The 19708-nt window shown below is 42.4% G+C and overlaps 2 protein-coding genes across 7 annotated transcripts in view; one reads left to right on the top strand and one right to left on the bottom strand.

Moving 5' to 3' along the window:
• The first annotated feature begins 721 nt into the window (after window positions 1-721).
• Window positions 722-17917, top strand: REC114 (REC114 meiotic recombination protein). Of its 5 annotated transcripts, none has more exons than XM_090148635.1 (6): window positions 722-945; window positions 1738-1827; window positions 11283-11366; window positions 15117-15308; window positions 16400-16468; window positions 17677-17917. In XM_090148635.1, exons 1-6 carry the CDS (start codon window positions 745-747, stop codon window positions 17836-17838), a joined length of 798 nt encoding a protein of 265 aa, XP_090004761.1. In that variant the 5' UTR covers window positions 722-744; the 3' UTR covers window positions 17839-17917. The 5 variants fall into 5 exon arrangements, with proteins under 5 accessions (XP_090004761.1, XP_090004760.1, XP_031472132.2 ...); XM_090148634.1 differs by having other exon boundaries at window positions 723-945; window positions 15114-15308; XM_031616272.2 differs by having other exon boundaries at window positions 723-939; window positions 15114-15308.
• Window positions 17546-19708, bottom strand: part of NPTN (neuroplastin) — a 47225-nt gene continuing 45062 nt past the window's right edge. The window contains exons 7-8 of one of the 2 annotated variants that reach the window (XM_031616268.2): window positions 19399-19472; window positions 17546-18982 (exon numbers count right to left, since the gene is read on the bottom strand). In XM_031616268.2, coding sequence (XP_031472128.1) covers window positions 19412-19472 — 61 coding nt within the window. In that variant the 3' untranslated portion in view covers window positions 17546-18982; window positions 19399-19411. Of the gene's footprint in view, window positions 19473-19708 lie in introns of both variants that reach the window. The other variant, XM_090148633.1, reaches the window with a different exon arrangement.

Genomic DNA, 19708 nt, shown 5'->3' on the forward strand with positions numbered 1-19708 from the left:
CCCTGATCATCTTCATGGCCCTCCTCTGGACCCTCAGTCTTTCTCGTACTGTGGGCTCCACACCTGGGCAACTGAAAAAAGACGAGCTGCCCTCTGATATTTAGCACAGATCCTCAGCATTAGCCCTGCAAGCCAAACCGAACATCTTGCTGAGCCAAGGACTGAAAAAGGCACCCTAAACCTTAGGAAAACTGTTACGAGGAGTGAAGAACAGACTCCACCTGAAGGCAGATGGGTGTTGATATTTCAGTCGGCTTCCACAGGCTGCACTGAGCTCAGTGGGCTGCAGGCAGCTCCACAGCCGCCACATCCACACCACGCAGCCCCAGCAGCCCCTCAGCCCACAAAATGGCGGCCACGCACACCCCTCAGGCTGTGCTTCTCTCCCTCAGCACAACCAGAGAGCTCCACTGCATCACACATGCACGGATATGACTGCAATCTGGTGTGTAATTAATTAGGAGACAGGGCGATAGGCAGCAGCCTGCACTCAGGAAATCGGCGCCCTCAAAAGGCGGCACCGAGCCCCACAAGACGAGGTCACGGCGCTGAGGAACAGCAGCCTCCAGCCCGCCCGCTTTGCCGCGACCTGCACGAGCCCGAGCCGGATTGGCTCTCCAATTTCTGTGCTGCGCGCTGATTGGTGAAGAGAACCCCTCGCGCGCTCCTACTTCCCTCCCACTGGCTCCTGCTTCCCGCCCAGCGCCTGACTCCCCGCCCGCCTCCCCCTCTCCCTCACACAACATGGCTACGCGCAGGGGTCGTCCGCGCCGCCGCTCCCAGGCGGACCGAGCTTCCTGCGGAACGCCCGAGCAGCCGAGCGGCGCGGGCGGCACCTCCCTGCTCGCCAGCGCCACCACCTGGCCCCTAAGGCGCTACGGCCGCTTCCTGTCCCCGACGGACAGCGAGGACGGGGAGGGAAGCGGCCACTCCTGGAAGGTGACGGTGTGGAGCGTGCGGGTGTCCGGGCTGCCGGTCCTGAGGGGTTCTGAGGGCAGCTGTGCGTAAAACAGCGACAGCAGGGGGATTGCGGGCACCTGCTGCGAGCCCTGAGGCGCATCACCAGTCCTACCCCTGCTAAAGCAGGTTCCCTGCAGTGTTACACAGGGGTCCAGGTGGGTTTCGGACATCTCCAGAGAAGGAGATCCACCTCCTGTCTGGGCAGCCCGCGTCACCCAAAGAATTTTATGTTCGTAGGAAACTTCCTATGAGGGGAAATGGTTTGAAGTTGAGGGAGGGGAGATTTAGGTTGGATGTCAGGGGGAAGTTCTTTACAGAGAGAGTGGTGAGGTGCTGGAACAGCTGCCCAGAGAGGCTGTGGATGCCCCATCCCTGGAGGTGTTCAAGGCCAGGTTGGATGGGGCCCTGGGCAGCCTGGTCTAGCATTAAATGAGGAGGTTGGTGGCCCTGCATGTGGCAGGGGGTTGGAGATGGAGATTCGTGATCCTTGAGGTCCCTTCCAACCCTGGCCATTCTGTGATTCTGTGAGATGTTCCAGTCTGTGCCCGCTGTCCTGCCATTGCACACCACCACAAGGAGCCTGGCCCCCTCCACTGGACTGCCACCCTTTAGGTATTGCTAAGCACTGATCAGCCCCCCCCAAGCCTTCTCCAAGCTGAACAGTCCCAGGTCTCTCAGCCTTTTCCCTGACTGCTGGCACCAGATCCTGAAACCTTTCCTTTTGCACTTGTTCTGCACTCAAAAGACTGTGTCTTTACTTTGTCAATCTTTCTAAAGGTTTTTGAATCAAACGAGGAGTCTGGTCGTCTTATTCTTACTATTGTTGTTTCTGGCCATTTCTTTATTTCCCAAGGAAGGACAGTGCTGGTAAGTTGTTCAGTTTCTTGTGTATAAAGAACATTTCTCCTTTGTTGTTAGCATTAATACTGGCTTATTTTTCCCGTCTGTTTCATGTTCTCTCCCTGTGAAACTGCCAATTTTATTGTATCCGTGGAAGATACCACATGGTATTTACTCTTTTTCATTTAGAGTAACACTGAAAGTATTATTTCATACAGAGGAACAGCATTTCTTCTGTGTTTCTACAAATCTAATTTAATAGTGCTGCAGAGTTTGATAGATGCTGTTACTTCTTTTTGTCCAACATAATTCTTCAGCCTAAGAAAAACAGAATATGCCCTTTAGAAATGGATAAAAATATAACTTCTTGGAAGATTTGCCATGTGATCCAGCTAGTTTCTTGCCAGTCACCTGTTAGTATTTTGGTGCTGATACTTTGGTTTATCACATGGCATGTTTTTGTTTGGTTGGGTTTGATGCTGGGTAGCCTAACATCCCTCTTATAGTCTTGGAGGCAAAATAACAACTTCAGATTGTGTCAATTGATTCTGCTGTAGCTTGTGCTAACAGTGAAGATATCATTAAACACCTCACCTAGAAGGAATTGGTTTGATGCTGAAATTACTCCATTCCCTGCAGCAGAGAAGCCTGTCCTGGAAGGTAGTATTCTCTTTGAACATCAGTATTCAGTGATGACAGCAAGTAGGAATTGGCTGGTAAAAATACTAGCAGGTTATGACAAGCCAACAGAAAAATGCTACACTACTAAATATATATATTTTTAAACAGAATGTGTAAGTGGGTATGTATAAGGTTATAAATTAGTTTTTGCTGTGCCTCTTAAGAAGTCTTATACTTAAAGAATAAAAGCATAGAGGGAAGGTCCCATGTAGATATCCCAGATTTCAAGAATCAGTTTAAAAATTCAAGATATCCTTTACTTTTGGGTGCATTTAGTGTATCGAATAGGTGATGAGTGAGCTAACAGGGAGGTGTCTGGATGCCCTTTGTACCAGACATGTTGTGTCAGGCACATGTTTGTGCCAGGCTTATATAGTTAGGAAGGACACGATGAATGTTTTTGGACAAGGTAAAAATGAAAGATGGAAGATATTTCAGCATATTTTGAGTGTTGAAGTTGTGTGGAGCCAGTAGTTGGACTCATTGATCCTTATGGGTCCCTTCCAAAACAGGATATTCTAGGATTCAATGAATAAGAAAAGGAGTTGGAGTAATTGAATGTAAAGATACTTAATACAGAAGCAATTAAATAAGAACTGCCAACTTCTGTGGGGAATGGGTCAGTGCAGAATGCCCCTCACCTGGGACTGGTATCGTTCTAGTAACCTGTGTACTGACTAGCAGGCTTGTATTACTTTGTACCCTTGAAATAACCATAAACAGCCTAGCTGAAAGACTGCTTTAGAAACTAATGAAAGAGGGAAAAAGAACGTGGACAAGAGCTGTAATGCTTTGATGACTACACCTGGCATAGACTGTGTACAAAATTGGTAATGTATGCATTTAAAAACCTGATTGCACATTCCTTTGGGTGCACATCTCCTAGCACACGTAATTGAGATCATGCTGTAGATATTCTGTGCATACAGAACTAAACTAGTGTGAATTGCATTGTTTCAACTTGCCCTGACTACTCATCTTTCTCTGCAAGAGCTCAGATTGGAGTAGTCCTCCCAGAGTTTCCTCTTAAGCAAATACAACTTGCTGAAAAACCTAGCAGCTATCCAGTCACTTATTTCTGAACACAGGTGGGCATCTACAGCACTCTGTTGGGTTTTCTGTTCACAAGTGATTTGGTCCAGCACATCTGGCTGCTTGGACTTGTTTCTTAAGCACATGCCTTCCCAGAAAGATGTCCCTTTCCTCAGTGCCATGGAAGACTGATGTGCTGTGATAAAATTCTTGTGCTTAGGATAATCCCAATCCACGGGTATCCTTTCAGGCTTTGAAGAACAGACTGTGGAATCTATTTAGTAAAGCAGTTACTATCATCAACCAGAATGAAGCACATGTATTGTGCTAAAACAGCACAGGCAGCAATGCTGTTGGCCAGAAGCTGATAACAGCACTGATAGCACAGTATGTGTGGCCATTACCAAGTCTCTGAACAGTTTTGTTCAAGTAACGCACAGGGACACCAGAAATTCAGCATCATTTCAGTATCACTCAAGCTGGAACTGCAGAGGCCACTGGTGAGATTCTGCAAAGACCTTGTTGAGATGCCATGTAACAAGAAAACTGCCATGTTGTGTGGCCTTTGTTGTTGCTGTAGAAATAAGCAGACTGCAGAAGTAGTTAATCTCACTGGTGCTATCTCCCTGTAGTCTCCAGCTCCCAGTTGTCAGAAACCTGTCACAACATTATAAACAGGCTTTGCACGACTAAATACATAGATCTCCTTTGAATCTGTCACAGACCACATCTTCTCACTGGGGGTCCATTATAATGGACATTTTGTCACATGGGATAATGTGAAATTCACAAGTTTTGCTCCAGAGGGAACATATCAAGTTTGATAGAGTTCTGTAATTGTGGGAAGTACACAGCTCAGGTTTTTAAGACGTGTGTTCATTTCTACTTGCTCCCATGGGCTGCTGAGTATTTCCTTTTCAAGGGCAAGGTGTTCTGCAGCCCATATACGCTGCCTTGCTTGCACTGAAATTCCCTCTGATGTAAATTACAGAACTGTTTGAGTTGGAAGGCAGCAATAAAGGTCCAGTCCATCCTCCTGCAATGCACAGGGACACCCACAGCACAGCAGGTGCTCAGAGCCCCCAGCCTGACCTCGGTGTCTGTAGGGGTGGGGCACCACCACCTCTCTGGGCAACCTGTGCCCTTAGTGTAAAAAAAATAACTTTTTCTTATATCCAATCTAAATCTCTTCTATTTTGAAACCATTTCCCCTTGTGTTTAAAGAATAGTTTCTTGCTGTGTAGTAAATACATCCTTTAAAAATTGTTGATATGGAGTCTTCTGATCCATCTTCTAATCCCTGCTTTTCAGGCCTTTTGATGTACTATAGGCTTCTGATTTTGAGGGAACTGGCTAATGGTTATTGTAGCTTTATCTCTGATCCTCTGATAGGAATGCAGTGAGGCACGAGATCTGTGTGTAAGCCCTTCCAAACACTGTTGCTGAAAAGTATGTTGTGCATGATGTGAGGTGACCAAGCATGGCAGTCACAGCAGTCCCACTGGCTGCAACATCCTGGAGAAGACTGAAAGTGGCTTTACTGTCTTTAGAGTGGACCATGTAGGCTCTTTGCACTTTACAGGTATTAAGGAATGATAGAAAAGATCTCAAAGAATGGTTAAACAGTTGTTCTGGCTTAATATGCACTAGAGATGTGACATTTAGTTCAAGAACTACTGGATGTTTTACGCTGATTTGAATACCAGAAGTCTGCTGTAGTGTGCTAAAACTCAAATAAACCAGCCACCAACCTGCAACAAGTGCTGTTCTCCAGTTATCCTCTACTTGGTGCGTAGACAGATAAGCCACCTTTTTTAAGACTGTGGAGTGTTTCTGAAGAGTGGATATGTTTGTCATTGGACAGCATTAAGCAGTCACACAACATATGATTATGGAAATTGCCATCTGACACAAACAAGTGGTTCCTCAAGCACAGTGCTTCTTCTCAGCCACTACTTATTTCGAAGACAACTGAAGGAAGTTATTCTGGCAGTAGTTCTGTTGTCACACAGACCATTTCCTTCTCAGCTTGAATAACTATTCTGTATTTTTGTAAAATTTCTGTGCCTGGATTACAAAGGCTTTTTTTTTTTCCCTGCAGAGGAAATCCAAGAATGAATGGAATCCTTATCTAAATTCAGACATTCATTACATGGTGAATGTTCCCAATTTATTTATTTATTCTAATTGCAGCACTAAATGAAACCTTGCCCAACTCCAAGAGTTTCAACATGAACCTAAGTAATAGGTTAAAAAAGAATCATAGGATATCCTGAGTTGGAAGGGATGCATAGGGATCATCGAGCCCAAGCCCTGGCTCTACACAGGGCCACCCAAAAATCAGACCACATGTCTGAGACTCCATGTGCTGCTTGTACTGCAGCAGCTTGGTGCTGTGCCCACTGCTCCTTCCAGTGCCCAACTGCCAACCTTTTCCTGACAGCCAGCCTCACCTTCCACCTATGCAGGTCTGTGTGTTCCCTTACGTTCTGTCGTTGGACATCAGAGAGAGGAGAGTAGTGCCCACCTCTCCAACAAGCTGTAGTCCACAATGAGGTCACCCTTCAATCCAGTTTTTATCAAACGTTTATCACAAAAGTGATTAATTGAATATTTTTAAATGGGCAATACTGTAGTATGATATATTCTCACCTCTTCTAGTGTAAAATTGGAACATGCTAAAATTGGTGTGGTCATGGATTCATATTATTTTGTTTTGTACTTTCTGTTTTCTTTAGGAAAAGTCAGAGTACATCTGTTCTTCAGTGGTGTGCGTGTTTTATAAAAATGAACCTTTTTAGCTGCCAGCAAGTTCTCGGTTATGCTAGTAAGATTGTGGGTGGATCTTTTTAAAAGCCTAGAAAAAAATATAATCAGTTTCATGCTGAAAAGTGTTAATTTCAGACTTCGTATTTCATAGGGAAATGCTCTTTTTTCATTCTTCTGCAGTAAATGTCAGCGTTCGTTGGACTCAGTGCTGATCAGGTCCATTTATGGAAGACTTTCAGTACGTCTCCATTTGCACAAAACTGAGGTGAAAAACAGTTCAGAAATGGAAATGTGTATTTCATTAATGGCTGAATTAAGCTGATCCATTTGGGGAAGAACACTCAGGCGTTCCTGACTTTGTATCAACATATTTTCTCTTAAATGCTTGTCTTGCAGTCCTTACTGTTTTCTGAAAGCTGAGGAATCTTTTCTTTAAAAAAAAAAAGTCGCTGTGTAGAGCCAGGTGACACCATGAACTGTCTGTAAGAAGAATGTTTATAAAACAGTTACAAAATGTTCACATATTACAACTTTAATACATACAATAGCCTTACAGAATTATTTTAATGAGTCACAACATAGTGAAGTATTCAGTGAATTCTTTTCTGTTAGTCTTTTCACTAATGGAACTTGAAATACTGTTTTCTTGCCAGAGAGAACCCTACATTGTGGGCACTGAGTCTGAGCACTTTCAGAGCAGGCAGAGGAGTACGTACCTCGTGCTGTGCTCACTGCTGTGTGGTGAGGTGCTGTTGTTTTGACATGATTTCAGTACCTGAAAACGCTCCAGAATTGCTGATCAAAGCAGGTCTGTGCTGCTGGAAGAAGCGATTGTGTGCAAGTCCAGTGTTCCCATCAGTTGCCCAAAGAAACCAAATAATTTACTTGAATGAGTAAACTTCCAAGGAATGGGAATGCTTTCAAGGCCGTTTTAAACATTCTGCAATGACACATCCAGAAATGACTACCTGTGATCAACCAGATGGGATGAAGAGGAGGGTAAATGGAACTTCGGAGCCTGGAAGATACAAATCCATCATGTCTAATGTATATCAGACGGGGTCTTGTTCGTGATTTTCAGTATTTCATTTGGAATTAAATTGCATAACATACTTATGGGACCTGTTTTTGCAGTGTTGCCTAACAGATGGTGTATCTTAGGGTAGGAAAATCTCATTCCTGCACACTGTAGGTAATGGAATTTTAACAGGAATACCTCCACAGCCTCTCCAGCAGTTTCTGGCCATGCTCTGAGGACACATCGTGTTCGCTGTACGCTGCACAGTTGTATACTTTATTTCCTGTCCTTTCTTCAAATCACACATCATGAACATTTTACTTCAGTGTTTTATTGGATGCAATTAATTCCAGTGCTAGAATTCTTAGTACCCTACAAATGAAACAAATTGAAACTGTGACGACGGGCTTATTTAATAGGATAAAATAAATCCAGAGTAATTGATTTGCGACCTGATCTTTGGAACTGTAAGTTAAGCACCCTTAGAGCCCTCCTGGTCTCCTCCTGACTTCCAGTAAGTTAACAGTTCCTAGGGTGCAGTAGATTCTAACCTCATGAATTAGCCAAGTGCTCAGCAGATATTCTGATGCTCTTGGTTCTCTCTTTGGAACACCTGAAAATGAGATACCAAACGTAAATTTTAGTTTATTTCAATGTGTCCTGTTGACATGTTCAGTTTGGATAAGCTTTGTACATTAGCTTCCCCATTTATATTTGCTGTAATGACACATTCCTGTTGTACAGTGATGACTAGCAGCAATAATTAGTTGTAAGGGGTTCTGATCTGTACTATTCTTTTGCCCTTTATTCTACTAACCTGAACTACAGTAGTGATACATATTGATGAAATAAATTCACCTGTCTTTAGTTTAAGATAAAGTATTGATTTAACAAAGTTTATATTTTGTATCAGGGCTGAAAGAAGAAATTTAATTTGACTTAGTGATGGGATGCCTTCAGGAGCTTCAGCCAGCTCATCTCTCTGGGCCACCTCTCTGGGTCAGCTGTCATGGTTTAAAATTGTAGTTTAAAAATATATATATTTTTTCAAGTTCTAACTTCAAAACGTATCCAGGCTTGTCCTGAATTAGGGGTTTAGTTTTCTTGTTTGCTCCTTCAGGGGGCTGCAGTACGTGTGTATCTGTGGGAGCTCTCTGTACAAAGTGAATGCCTGGCAGTGGGAGCTCCTGCACCCAGCGCCTTGCCAAAAGACAGTTGTCACCGAGTCCCCTGTGCACGGCTGTCTCAGGTGTGTGTCCTGCACTTTCCTGCTCTGTAAAGAAAACCCTCTGATCAGTTCTTGAGAATCAAAGCTTGATACCAGCATTTAAAATCAGGCTTCTAAGAGACTGGGGATGAAGAAATTGCACGCAGAGAGATAACAGAGCTTAACATCCTTTTATTCCTCCTTAGCTTGCAGTCTGTCTGCCGTGACTTTCTGGCCTTTTCTCCTTTCCAATTCCTGTTCTATATTCTGAAGGTGTGGCTGAGCCAGCTGATGCTTACACCAACTAAGATCTGTGTTAACACAGCCTGCGTAGCACATGGCTTCTGCTATGCATGGAGCTCCCCAGAGATGCTGTGGCAGTATTTAGATTGCTGAGGCAGATACAGAAGGAAGGCAGGCATCTTCAGATTCTGTGATTCTACTAATGCATGTGTTAGTCTTAACGTAATAATGAGGGTTTGAATTGAATTACTTTCAAAGATTAATTTTCACACCTACTGGTGTGAGGATGGAATTCATAGTCATTTTTCATAGTTTTATTTCATAGTCATTAATGAAAAAAAAATAAAGAATAAGCAGTTTTCTGTGTTAGCTGTGTTCATATGTTGCTTAGCACTCAGGGTTTTCTAGATGACAGAATAAAGGAAGATTTGTAACAATAAGCAATACCTTGCACCACAAGGGCAAGAACCTTGCAGAACAAGGGCCTCATTATCCAGCAACTTTTTGAATGCTGAAATGTAAAACCAGAACAAAAGTCTTTCCCAGTTCATGACAGGACTACGTGGGTGTCAATCTGGAATAGCATTATTGGCTTCTCTGCCTCTTGGGTGATGTGGTCACGTCTTGTCCTGTTCCCCAAATACCTGGGAAATGCCTTGCTTTGTTTTCTGCTGTCATTTATTTTTTCTCAGGATCCTCCCTCGGAGGACTTAGATTTTTGTCACAGATGCATGAAATTGTTTCCCTTGAATGCAGCGTTCGTACAAGCATGACCCTGGAGAATGGCATTCAGGAGTATGTGCACGATTGAAAACTAATCATCAAACTTAGAAAATTACTGCCACTTGTATCTTCAGACTGCAAACGCTCAAGTCTTTTGTTCCTGCCCAATTTTACGTCGCCTTTCTGTCTCGGTTCCCAATTAATCTCCTACTGCCATCTGTCTTTGCTCGTGCCCAGTGCTGCTCAGCCATGCTCCGCTCTGAATGCAAAGCAGGTATTGGTGTTTCCTGCCCGAGGGAAACGTGACCACAGCTGCTTTGTTCTGTGTGTGCACAGCAGCACGGGGATGGCATCATGGGGCTGCTGGTAGTATTTGTTTCTCTCTGCACATGTTGAGAGCAGATTTAAAGCTGATCTAGTTACCAACATGAGGGATTTAACAGTGGAGTCCAATCTGAGTAGTTCTGTGAAACTGAGTTTGTCCAAAACATCCCCTCTCCTTTTGCAGTTAGCTTGCCTGCACCAAATCTGCTGTTGTACTGCTCAAGTCACGCACCAAGTTCTGCTATTTGCTGTCACTATTTTTAGTTTTTTTTCTGCTTGGCAATATACAGTCATCCAGATGTACAAGAGGAAAGGAAGCTCTTTCTGTTTTGTTCTTCGTTTAGTTAATTAAACTTGAAGAAAATTCAATTTCAGTTAATTAAATTTGGGGTTTGGAGTTGAATAATTAGGTGCACAAAAATAATGCTAAATGCTATTTATTTCTCCAGCTTGCTTTACCTCAGGAACAAGGCATATAAACGAAAGACAAGCTGGGAAACATCAGTGAAGTAACTGGTAGGAAAGTTAAACATTGGCTGCCTTTTATGATCTCTATGAAAACGGTGATTATTTTAAGGAGAAAACATTTGTCCTACCTACGTCTTACAGAGAAAGGAGAAATGCTATAAAAATAGGCTTACTATGAGAACAGCTACATGTAAACAAACAGATCGTGTGCATCTCGAGCAGTAAGTGGCTGAAATGGATGGAGTAAGCAGGAGTGGCCACGAGTTGAAGAAAGTGGCCTAGTGAAAGGGCGGTGTCAGAACTGCTTCTCCAGCAGCCCTGGCTGTGGGTAGGAAGCAGTCCTGCTCCAACTCACATTGTTTCCTGGGTGGTTAGGTTTTCCAGGACTCAGCCTGGCTGCTTGACCAGAGTGCACAGCTCTGAATGGACCCGTGTGTTTTGAGAAGGCACAGATATTCCTTTGAGCATGAAACATACTCAACTTTTACAGGGAAATAAGTTCCTTGTGCTGCTGAGCAGCCCGTCACATTTGAAGAGATGGACAGCGAATGGAACTGGAGTATAAAAATACCAAGTTACCCAGGCTGCTGCTTGTTTACCTGGATTCCAGCTGGAGAAATGCCTGCCTGGCCCTCGGTTAAATGCACACGGTCCCATTAGTCGGGGTTGCCTGCCCTCTGCTGCCTTCTCCAGCAACTTCACAGGCTTTGGGAGGAGAGTTGGAAGTTCTGCTCTGGCTGGCTCATTGTGCATCTCAAGGTCACTTTCATAACGTGCATACTAAATATATATGGAAATTAGAATGTGCTGTGGCAGTTGTTACTGGAGCTACCAATTCCAATTTAATTCAGCGTGGTAAAAATTATTTATTGGCACTTGTTTGATAGATACAAAAATGCCCGTTCTGAGACAACAGTCATCTTCATTAGGGTTTAAATTATATCACATCATTTGAGCGTGTAGTTTGGAGTACTGTAAGTGTGCTGTGCAAGTAGTTTGTGCTCTGCTTTGTTTCAGGAGGGCTTCTCATTAATTGATTCCCAGAAGTGGTTAAGGATAGCAAGACGAGCAGAGTGCCTGCTGCTTCATGCTCAGTCAAAGGTAGGGAGTTACAGTGCAGTATTTCTAATTGCTATCAGTTCTGGCTGGATGATGTTTTTTTAATACTGGATAAATTAAACCAGAAACTTTAAGATCATGTAAACTGTGTATATAAATTAAAGGTGCTGGTATTTTTTTCTTTGCTCTTTTTTCTTGTGTAGGTATGAAACAAACTTGGATTGAATCAAGTTTGTGTCTTTTGTATCTGCTGCTCCTTGAGGCTTTCAGCCTATTCAGAGTTAGCTGCTAAGACAGCTAGGCCAATATTTCTTTTGGATTCCATTTGCCAGCCTGAACATCAAAGCCTGAAGCAGCCAATGCTGGGAAAGCTGTGCTGCTGACAGTTAAAAAGATAAAACAATCTCTGCACATACAGAAACCTGCTGCCTATCAGCCATGCTTCTCTGTGGCACATGAGTACCCAAACAAGTGATTCAGCCTTTTTCTGGCTACAGATAGTAGTGCCAGTCTGGTCACTCACACAGTTGGTGTGGAAGTGATTGGAAGGGACCTGGATTACTCTGTCTTCTTCATGAAAAGGGGTTGGTCAGACTTGAAGTTGATAAGAAGTGTCATGTCATTACTTGTGTATAAATCTGTTTTCCTGGTTGTAGAGCCATTCCAGGAGCTCTTTTAGAAACCAAACCTGTCTCACAGTGAGAATACCTCCTTCTTTCTCCCCCAATACGTTCTGCTCTTTGTTGTTTCAGCCTAAACAGCTGCTTTCAATTTAACTCTCTTTACTTGATGAAGGAATTCACCTTTAGGTTAGAAATGAAAGTTTTGGAAAGAACCCCTCATTCAGTGGCTGCTAGAGACCACTATGAATTCTAGGAACCTTTCACAGAACTATTAAGGCATGAAAACATCTCAAGTGCTCTAAGTTGTTCTGGCATTCCCCCCTGATGGAAACTCTTGCAGGAGGCATGCAGTAAGTTATTGTAATTGCACACAGCAGTATCCAGGATAGATGAAAACTGTAAAAAGTCCTCTTCTCTTTGGATCTTTTACCTGGTATCTTCTCTGACAGATGCACAGCTATTTTTTTTTCATAGGAAATTACAAACCAAACAGTACTGTTTGCAGAGAGAGATGCCTTGCTAACTGCAAGCTAAATGCAGGTGCAAGGAATGCCAACACTGTGCAAATAGAAGGACTGTCCATTTCAGAGTGAGCCTAGACAAGCGGTGGCACAAGGAAATGCAAAAATAGGTATCTTCAGCTGTTTTAAATTCATGGGTTATGTTTGCCTGTACCCAAAACACCTTTGCTGTCTGATTTTTGTCAGATTAGTGTTATGAACTGTAGAGTATCACAGAAGACTACTGAGCTGTTGCAGAGTAATTAGCTCTGATGAATCAGATGATCAATTTCCTTCACAGCTAACAGAATCACCTCCTCAGTGCAGCATTAAGGGACTCCGCTGCATCTCACAAGAAACAAAGCCAACAACACTGTGATTGTGAGGCTTTAAAAAGCTCCAAGGAAAAGCTTTCAGGAAACAAGGAATATTAACACTGTCTTAAATGAATTCACTGTGTCCGAATGTTTACTTACCATAAATTCTCATGACTTAAAGTGGACTTAATGGTATTGCAATGGTCCTGTCATGCAGTTTCTCACGTTTGTATCCTAAATTAGAGCTGAAACAAACCCATAAATGCTGTCAGTGTATATAGGTTCTGTGCTATTGTTCAAAAACATGTTTAAAAAACAAGTAACACAAATACAGGAGGGCAGCCACACTGTGCAGAGGGTTGTCTCAGCCCTGGAAAACCTAAATAAGGACAAAAAACGTACAAGAGGAAGCAAAAGGCACTTAAAAAGTGAAAGCAAGCAGTGTTTTTGAACACCACCTCCTATATTTGAGGGCAAAAAACAACTACGGGGCATGTGCAGCTAAGTATTGCATTATTATTTCTCACCTTGTGCTCCTCTATTTCAGTCCGATTTCATTTTAGTGCTTTCCATTATTTTCTTTACATGCTTTCTTTGCTGCACGTTACAGCTTTGCAGTTGCAGAGTATTCCATCTCAAAACAAACAAACAAAAAACCTGCAGAAGGTCATTGATGGGATTGTGCACTTCAGAAGAAACTGAACATTACCACATTGGCTTTTCAAAGTCATTAATACTGTGTTCTCAGTGAAACCTGCATGTTTCTTACAAAGCACTTTTCTAGTAGGGCTCTCACCTGGCCAACTGCATTTCTAAACTCTACTTTGAGAAACTTAGCATACTTACATTTAAGATATGCAAAGAAATTACCTTTCATGGGTGAGCATGGGAAGCTCAGATGTACTGCTGGGAACCTCATTCTGTGGAATACATACATATTCACATACACGTGTAATAATGAAACCATATCTATCAGATGCACGCATGCATCTTTCCATGAAGGGAAAAAAATGTAAAGTTCACAAAGCCTTCTGTTTATAACCAGGGGGCTGTAGAGGCAACTGACAAAGGCCTTCTTTTAAAGTCTCCAAAAATAATTCAAATTAAGATGCAAGTTGCTGTTTTCTCATGTTAATGAGAACTGACCTTCCTGGCACATATCCACAGGTCAGTTCTCGGTTACGTTTTCTTGTCTCAGATGACTCCTTCATTAATGAAATGTAACTTGAAATCTGAAGGAAGCTGAAGGCTTACATAAGTTGTCTTAAGTCCAGAGAAAACCTACTCTTTTCCTGCTACCTTAACTGTATTTTATATTTGCAATTTCAAGATCAAACTAAGTCCTAGAAATACAACCTGCAAACAAGAGCATTCAGTATCAGCCTTACATCAGCTGAAAGCGATTAGCATAGTTACTGTGCCTGACAGGCTCTTCGTGTATTTAAAAAAATACTGTTGTTCAGCATGACAACTTACACTGGGGATCAGTTTTGCCCAGCTGCTTTGTTTTTACTACTTGATGTAATTCTCCACTTTACTAAACAGGAAGACTGTGCATCTGTGTACGTCTGCCATTTTGTGTGAAGGACAGCTGCACCGAGCCATTCGGAATGTCAGTCAGCATCACTGTTACAGCAGCAGGCAAAGACTGTTCCTCAGCACAAGAGTTTACAAGGACTGATTTCAGGCTGAGGTTACAGAGTAACTTTCCATTTGCGCAGTACTTCTGCTGAAGCATTTCAGTGTCTTTCACTCCTTATCTGCATTAACTTGGTTCAAAGAACAGCACTCAGCTGGAACGCTACATTGAATTTGTTTATTGAGCTGTGCACGGGCTTGCTGGGTGGGTAAGGCTGGGTCTGAGGCAGAGAGAGACATAAATCCTAAATGATACAATTCCCAGAACTCTTAGCTTAGATGCCAGATGACCTGTGCTTGCTTTAGAGTCATCTCATTTTCTGTTACCAGTAACTGGTCAGCGCTGGTGAACTCTTAGAGAATACTATTTCCAGCAACGGTAAGAACTTAAATCTCACTGCAGTCACAGTACAAACAGTGGCAATGCACGTTCACTTGGTTAGACCTTTAATTAGTTGACAGGTGATCCTGTTTGCTTGCCATTTCTCTTACTTATTTTTGCTGGATTTCAGACTGGGGATTATATTCTCATTCAGCTGCTGAGATAATAAAAATACAGCAGGGAAAACTTGTTTCTTTGTCTTTAAGATGGAGCAGTGATCCAAGAATTAATCAGCTTCTATCTAACTATATCTAATAGGGGCTTAATTAAATCAAAATATGTTGAGTGGATGGATGAGCAGTTAAATTAATTTCTCCCTGATTTTTCAGCAGAACGAATGCCGCATGTTTCGAGTTCAGTTTGGTGGAGATTCAGAAGAGCAGATGCTGGAACACTGCTGCAGCTGTGTTCAGAAACTCACAGAGTATGTGCCGGTTCACGAAGCTGATGAACTAAGCCAGAACCTCTGTTACAGTCGCAGCCAAGTGGAGGATACTGAGCAAAATACATCAGTACTACGTGCAGTAAGTAGAGCCATTCTGGGAGGCAGTGACAGAAGCAGGCTATCATATTCCTGCTTTCTTAACCTGCCTGAAAAAGGTTAACAAAACAGTGCTTATAAAATTGCTTCTAGCTCCTCAAGTTGGGAACCACCTTGCAGCTTTTCAGCCGAATTGTACTGCTTATGAGAAATTTAAGTAACCATGACTTAAGTTCTCTTTTTTGTTTTTACCCACTCCTCCTTTGCAGTTTTATCAACTGTAAATATGGTCATCATATCCATTTTAGCTAACCTAACCTAAGGATAGGCAAAAAATGTTTGCACTCCCCCTGGCAAAGAATTAAGGTGACTGAAAGAGGCAGATAGTGCTGCTGAGGATGACTAATTCTTAAATATACACTCCTGGGTATTCAGAGGATCTCATTCACCAGCTTTGAAAAGCATTTCTGTAGCTAACTCAGCCAGGAAACCTCTCGGTGTGAGAAAATATATCAAGAACAGCAATGGGAACAACCAAGTTTTCAGCTACATCATTTTCAAGAAATCCTATATTGCTGAAAAGTGGAAACAATATTTGGTAGAGAAAATTGGAGGAGGGGTGTTGAATATATTGCTGATTTGTCTGTGCTTTGGATTTTAATTCATCAGGAAATGAGTGAAATAACAGAAGCTAAATGAAATATTTAATGGCAGAACAGAGTTGAACACCAGCAGTCGTGCTAACAGCATCACTCCAAAAATGACTGAAAACCTCACTCCAAAACTGAACTGCCACCCTGAACCATCTTTTCAGTGATGTAACCCATGGGAACTTAAAGAGCATGCTCCTGGGGAGTGTTCACACTATTTCTTTAAAGTTACTTCCAGCAAGTAGTTTGAACTACCTTGGTTTAGCTATGACAGTTTAACTACAGGCCCATTATTCCTTGTCTTTCATTTTTAAAGAATTTAACAGATGTGCTTTCAGGTTCCATAAAAAGAGGTGCCTTTTTATTGCTCAAGGTAGCTGAGCACACTCTTCCTTTTCTCTCTCCAAATGGAACCACTTCCCTTCCTGCACATGCTCACACGCTTCTTAGTAACAAGCAATTATCTGCATTTGATGTTTTCTAGCCATGTGAGCCTCTACCAGATACCTGCACAAACTTTGGAGAAAGAAGATCTACAATGCAGCTAGCACAGGTAAAAAGGAAAAAAAAATTTTGGATCCCATAAGTAAAACTCAGATGCAGAGAAAGCTGTCTTGTGCTGTAAACATCTGCTAAGTTTCTTCATTACACATCAGGATGCTATCAGGGCTGCTATTTATATCAACAAAACTAAAGATTGCCATTCTTCCATCCCTGTATAAGGTGGGTGCATTATCCCTGCTTCTGAACACAGCTTTCTGCTAGTGAGGCTTTCATTTGCCATACGCTGTAATCCATCTCTCCCTTGAGTTACTGACAAATTCCCTTTCACCAAGGCTCCGATACGGTTTTACACATCATCTACTACTTGCCCTCACACACTTTTTATTCAGCTTAATGCAGCTGTGCTGTGAGCTGGGATTTCCCACAAATTACAAAGCTCAATCAGGGCTTCTTCCCCCAGTTCAGCTTTGGAGACATACCAATCCTGCTGCTGCTCTGGAACATTCTGGAGCTGCATTTCTCCATTTCTGCCACCCCAGAAGGTAGCAGGAGCTTTGGTCTCAGGTATTCTCTCCGGTTTTTTAAAACATTTTTAAAGACAACAACATGAGCCAGGATAACAGCAAGACTTCTGTATGAACCACTACCACTACTAAAAATAGGAGGGTCTTTTTCAGTACACACAGATACAGCTGTACTTCATATGTCAGTATGCCTGCCCTTGCACTGTTCCATGTTCAAGCAGTGAGTGTAAGCTGGAGAAGCTAACAGCAGTCCTGAGCTGCCCAAAGGAGGTGGCATGCTTCAGCCCCATTGCTGTGTCAGAGCTTCCAAAGAGGCCACACTGGGCATCTGAAGCACGTTAACCCAAAGGCAGATCCCTCCATAACATGGTGACCACTCACCTTCACCTCCAGCTGCCTCTCTGCGTGCCTCACAGCAGTGCACACCCTTTGCACAGGATCCTTTTCTCTCACACAGAATGCATTCATTGGGAATCACGTTACTCAGGAAACTGACATTTCTGAGGTAACTCCTGCACAGGCAGCTCTGTTGGAATTGAAGTTAGATAGGAGAGAGGCGTTCCATACATAAGTCATACAGGACTGAAAGTATTCAAACAGTGTAATAACAAGGCAGATGCATCTTTATTAAATGCCGAAGGAAAAACTTGACGTAGCTGCATCATTACAAAACCCACGTGGCGCTACCTTGTATGTACGAGATCAGTGCAACAGCGTTGTTGTTCCTTTGCAGTCTGTGCTGAATCAGAAGTTTGAGCTGCCCTTGGTGTACCGGCATTCAGCGTGGAGCGCGCAAGAGCTGGGACCCTTCATCCGCTTATGCCTGATGGACCAACACTTCCCAGCGTTTGTGGAGGACGTGGAGAAGGAACTGAAAAAACTGACGGAAGGCTGAGCCACGTGTAACGCGTCACCGCTGGAACGCCCGCTCCGAGGTACACAGCTTCAATGCCATTAAATATTTGGAAGTCTCACACATTTTTGTCAGTGTTTTATTTTTAAAAACAGGTGAATCCACTTTTTTTTTTTTTTTATACATCATTGCACTTCAACAAATACACAGAACACAAGTTCATGCATCTACAGTTACGCACATCATGAGAACCCTGTTAGGTCTATTTCTACAATCTTTAAATCATGAGAAATTACAGTGTCAAACTAAAGATAACTAGTTGCATAGAATATTCACCATGCTGTAACGTTTCATTTAAACAAAAAAAAAAATTATAAAAGTTTGCCTGAATTGAATGTACAAGAATATGTTGAACACATCAGTGCAAAAGGATTTGAGAATTTACATGAGTTAACAAAAAAAAATCACTTAAAAAGCAATCATATATATATATTTATAAACTGAAGTTCTGTTTTCAACTGCATTTCACCACCACCTTGCTGAACTGCTCTGGCTTCTGAAGTCTGACTGCAGGACACCCAAGTCTCTATAGGTTAAGCCCTTAAGATATATTTCAACCTAGAATTCCTTCTCTATGCACCAGAACAGCATCACCCTCTCATCTATCAGACATACAGTAAGGAATGAACATCAGCAGCTTCAAAATGAAACACGATTACTGGATTTTGGTTTTTCTCCTCCCCCCAAATATAAATATATACTGTATATATTTGTAAGTCTCGCCGTACTTTACAAAAAGAATCACTAGATGGCAGCAGTGCGTTTTTGAGCTTTGCCAATTTAACAGCTACGGTAAGTAAAAAATGGCGCATGCGTGATCCGACTTACTACTTCTAATCTTTAAATATAGTAAGGAGAAAAAAAAAAAGCAACATTCACAGCACATCAAGCCCAAAATAGTTTACACCTTCTACACTGAAGCAGTATTAAAGTTTATCTGACTAGGTCATCCTTGCAGGAGAGGCTAAATAAGGCATGCTTTAGACAGTCATATTGTTGCTCACTTGAAAAGGAAGAAAAAAAAAAAAAAGGAAAAATCAGACAGAACTGGAGTTCTAGAACCAAGAGTTCCAACCCTTAAATTTAGCAGGTCATATTGCCATCAGTCTCTCAGAAACTTAAAGCTCTAAAAAAGAAATGAGAAAAGGTGCTAGTCAATGCCTGACAGCATTTCCAACATCGCATGCCACAACAGTATGTCAACAAAGCGCTTAACATCCAACGCGGTCTTAAATGGAGATAGAGGCTTTCCGACCAAGGTTAGCTTCCAGACTTTAAGAAGGAATTAGGGGAGTTTTTTTTATTAGTGATGGTAGCGATTACGTAGAGCTAGGGAGCTAGGAATCATTAAACTGCCTACGTATCTCATGAGGAAAAGTCTTCAGTACCCCCCAGTGCTCTGAAGCGTGCCAGGAAGGCACATGCCATCCTCTGAGCAGCAGTAACTTTAGCACATGGAACAAGTTTATACATCCAAACCATGACAGAAAAAGGAGGACTTTTAGTCTGCGTGTTTCTGAGATGTGTGCAAGTCATACTTACATGATAAGCATTTTTAATTTGTGTTTCTCTGGCGTAAGTTTTTATCTTTATGATTGTTTGTAGAATTGGTTTTCCTGGGGAAAGAAAGCACAAAAGAATAAAGACTGACCAACACCAACCAAAATGTAGCAAAGTTTGTACATATTCAGTTAAACAGCATTTCATTCTTCCTTCACCCCACCTCCTTCAAATGTATTTGCTTTGTTGAGTAAGGACCTGGCAGACCGCAGTTCCCTTTACTGCGCTGCTACTGAGAACAAACCCAGCAGCCACCATCCCAAGCACCAGCAATGCAAGCCCAACCTATATG

The sequence above is a fragment of the Phasianus colchicus genome, chromosome 12 (genome assembly GCF_987193195.1).
Source record: "Phasianus colchicus chromosome 12, bPhaCol1.hap1.1, whole genome shotgun sequence".
Taxonomy (NCBI): domain Eukaryota; kingdom Metazoa; phylum Chordata; class Aves; order Galliformes; family Phasianidae; genus Phasianus; species Phasianus colchicus.

Coding starts and splice junctions, on each gene's coding strand:
- REC114 (XM_090148634.1), top strand. CDS start 745: ATGGCTACGCGCAGGGGTCGTCCGCGCCGCCGCTCCCAGGCGGACCGA. Junction 1,828..11,282: donor CCCAAGGAAGGACAGTGCTG/GTAAGTTGTTCA, acceptor GCTTTGTTTCAG/GAGGGCTTCTCATTAATTGA. Junction 15,309..16,399: donor ATACATCAGTACTACGTGCA/GTAAGTAGAGCC, acceptor GATGTTTTCTAG/CCATGTGAGCCTCTACCAGA.